We start from the raw sequence: 1,250 nt of genomic DNA, 5'->3' as shown, positions 1-1,250 counted from the left end.
GTGTGTGTGTGGCCTTGTTTTTCCTACATTGTGGGGCCCAGATTTGAGGAAAATGCGGCCTTGTGGGGACCAGGTGCAACTTCGAAGACTGCTTTGGGGTCTGGGGGTAAGCTTTAGGACCAAGGTGTAAATTGAGGTGAGGTTAGTTTAGGGTCAGGTAGGTACCTGTGAGGTTAGCCTTAGGGTTTGTGGTCAGGGTTAGGATACAAAATTACCAAAAAAAATGAATGGAAGTCAATGGATGGGCCCCACAAAGATATAAAAACAAGTTGGTGTGTGCGTGTGTGTGTGGCTTGAAACAACTGCACCTGTTTTCCATGTGAGTGTATCTGTGAGCAAAGTTGCTAAAATATACATTTTGACATGCAAAAAAATAAAAAAAAAACATGAAGAAGCACAATCATAAAACTCTTCTCCGTGCACAATCCCACTTCAAGCCACTCACCTCGCAGCAGAGTCACCAGCATGTAGAAGCAAACAGCCCGCTTCATGCTGCATTCCTCTATATCAGGACAGAAAGAGTGGCAGACAGGAAAACACAGAGCGCGGATAAGATGAGGGGAGAAAGGTAAAAAAATGGGGGATTTGTTGAGAAGAGCCCTCCGAACGAGGGGAAAAAAACCAGTGGAAGCTGGAGATCGTCAGTGGCACAGGAGTGAGGAGGAGAGAAAAAGGAGAAGAAGAGGGAGCAGCAGACAGAGAAATACTCCAATGAAGAGAGAGATGCTGTGTGGGAGTCAGCCAGCTGCTGAGAGCTGGGTGAGCCCCAGCCTGTGGTCATCCTTCATGCTCCTGTGAGCTTTCATTCCTGCACACTTTATAACAAGCAGTAATTAGCAGCTGCACGCCAATCATCCTGAATTATTATGGGCTGCACCAATTTACAGGTTTTTCACAGCTGATGGACCTCAACAGAAATATCCCTCACCCATCAAGGTTTTGTTATGTTTTATTAATAAATTATAGCATGTATGTTTGAAATTGAAGCATATTGAAATGACTTTATTATTTTGCATCACTGCTTTTAAAAATCACATCAGTACTCTCTGGTCTGGTGCAGACTGAGGTTCCTGCATTCACACTGTAATGCTGACACCCACTGGATTTGACAGCAACGTGCAGTCTGACAGAGATTTACACTGCAAAAACTGTCCATCTAACCAAGTTATAAAATCTTATATCAGCCAAAAAGTCTTTTTGATCTTGTTTTCAGACTGATTTACTAAACAAGAACTGATTGTGTAAGAATA

General features: G+C 43.2%; 1 protein-coding gene across 1 annotated transcript in view; it reads right to left on the bottom strand.

Annotated features, from left to right (window-relative positions):
• The window catches only part of LOC106517189 (neuronal acetylcholine receptor subunit alpha-7), an 11,018-nt gene extending 9,868 nt beyond the window's left edge, over positions 1 to 1,150 (bottom strand). The window contains exon 1 of the mRNA XM_014007909.1: positions 446 to 1,150. Within this exon, the coding sequence (XP_013863363.1) occupies positions 446 to 491 (46 nt within the window). The 5' untranslated portion in view covers positions 492 to 1,150. The remainder of the gene's footprint in view (positions 1 to 445) is intronic.
• Between the last annotated feature and the right edge of the window lie 100 nt (positions 1,151 to 1,250).

Source organism: Austrofundulus limnaeus, unplaced genomic scaffold (genome assembly GCF_001266775.1).
Source record: "Austrofundulus limnaeus strain Quisiro unplaced genomic scaffold, Austrofundulus_limnaeus-1.0 Scaffold45, whole genome shotgun sequence".
Lineage (NCBI taxonomy): Eukaryota > Metazoa > Chordata > Actinopteri > Cyprinodontiformes > Rivulidae > Austrofundulus > Austrofundulus limnaeus.
The sequence above is the reverse complement of the archived record's forward strand: the minus strand, read 5'-3'. Positions and strand labels throughout refer to the sequence as shown.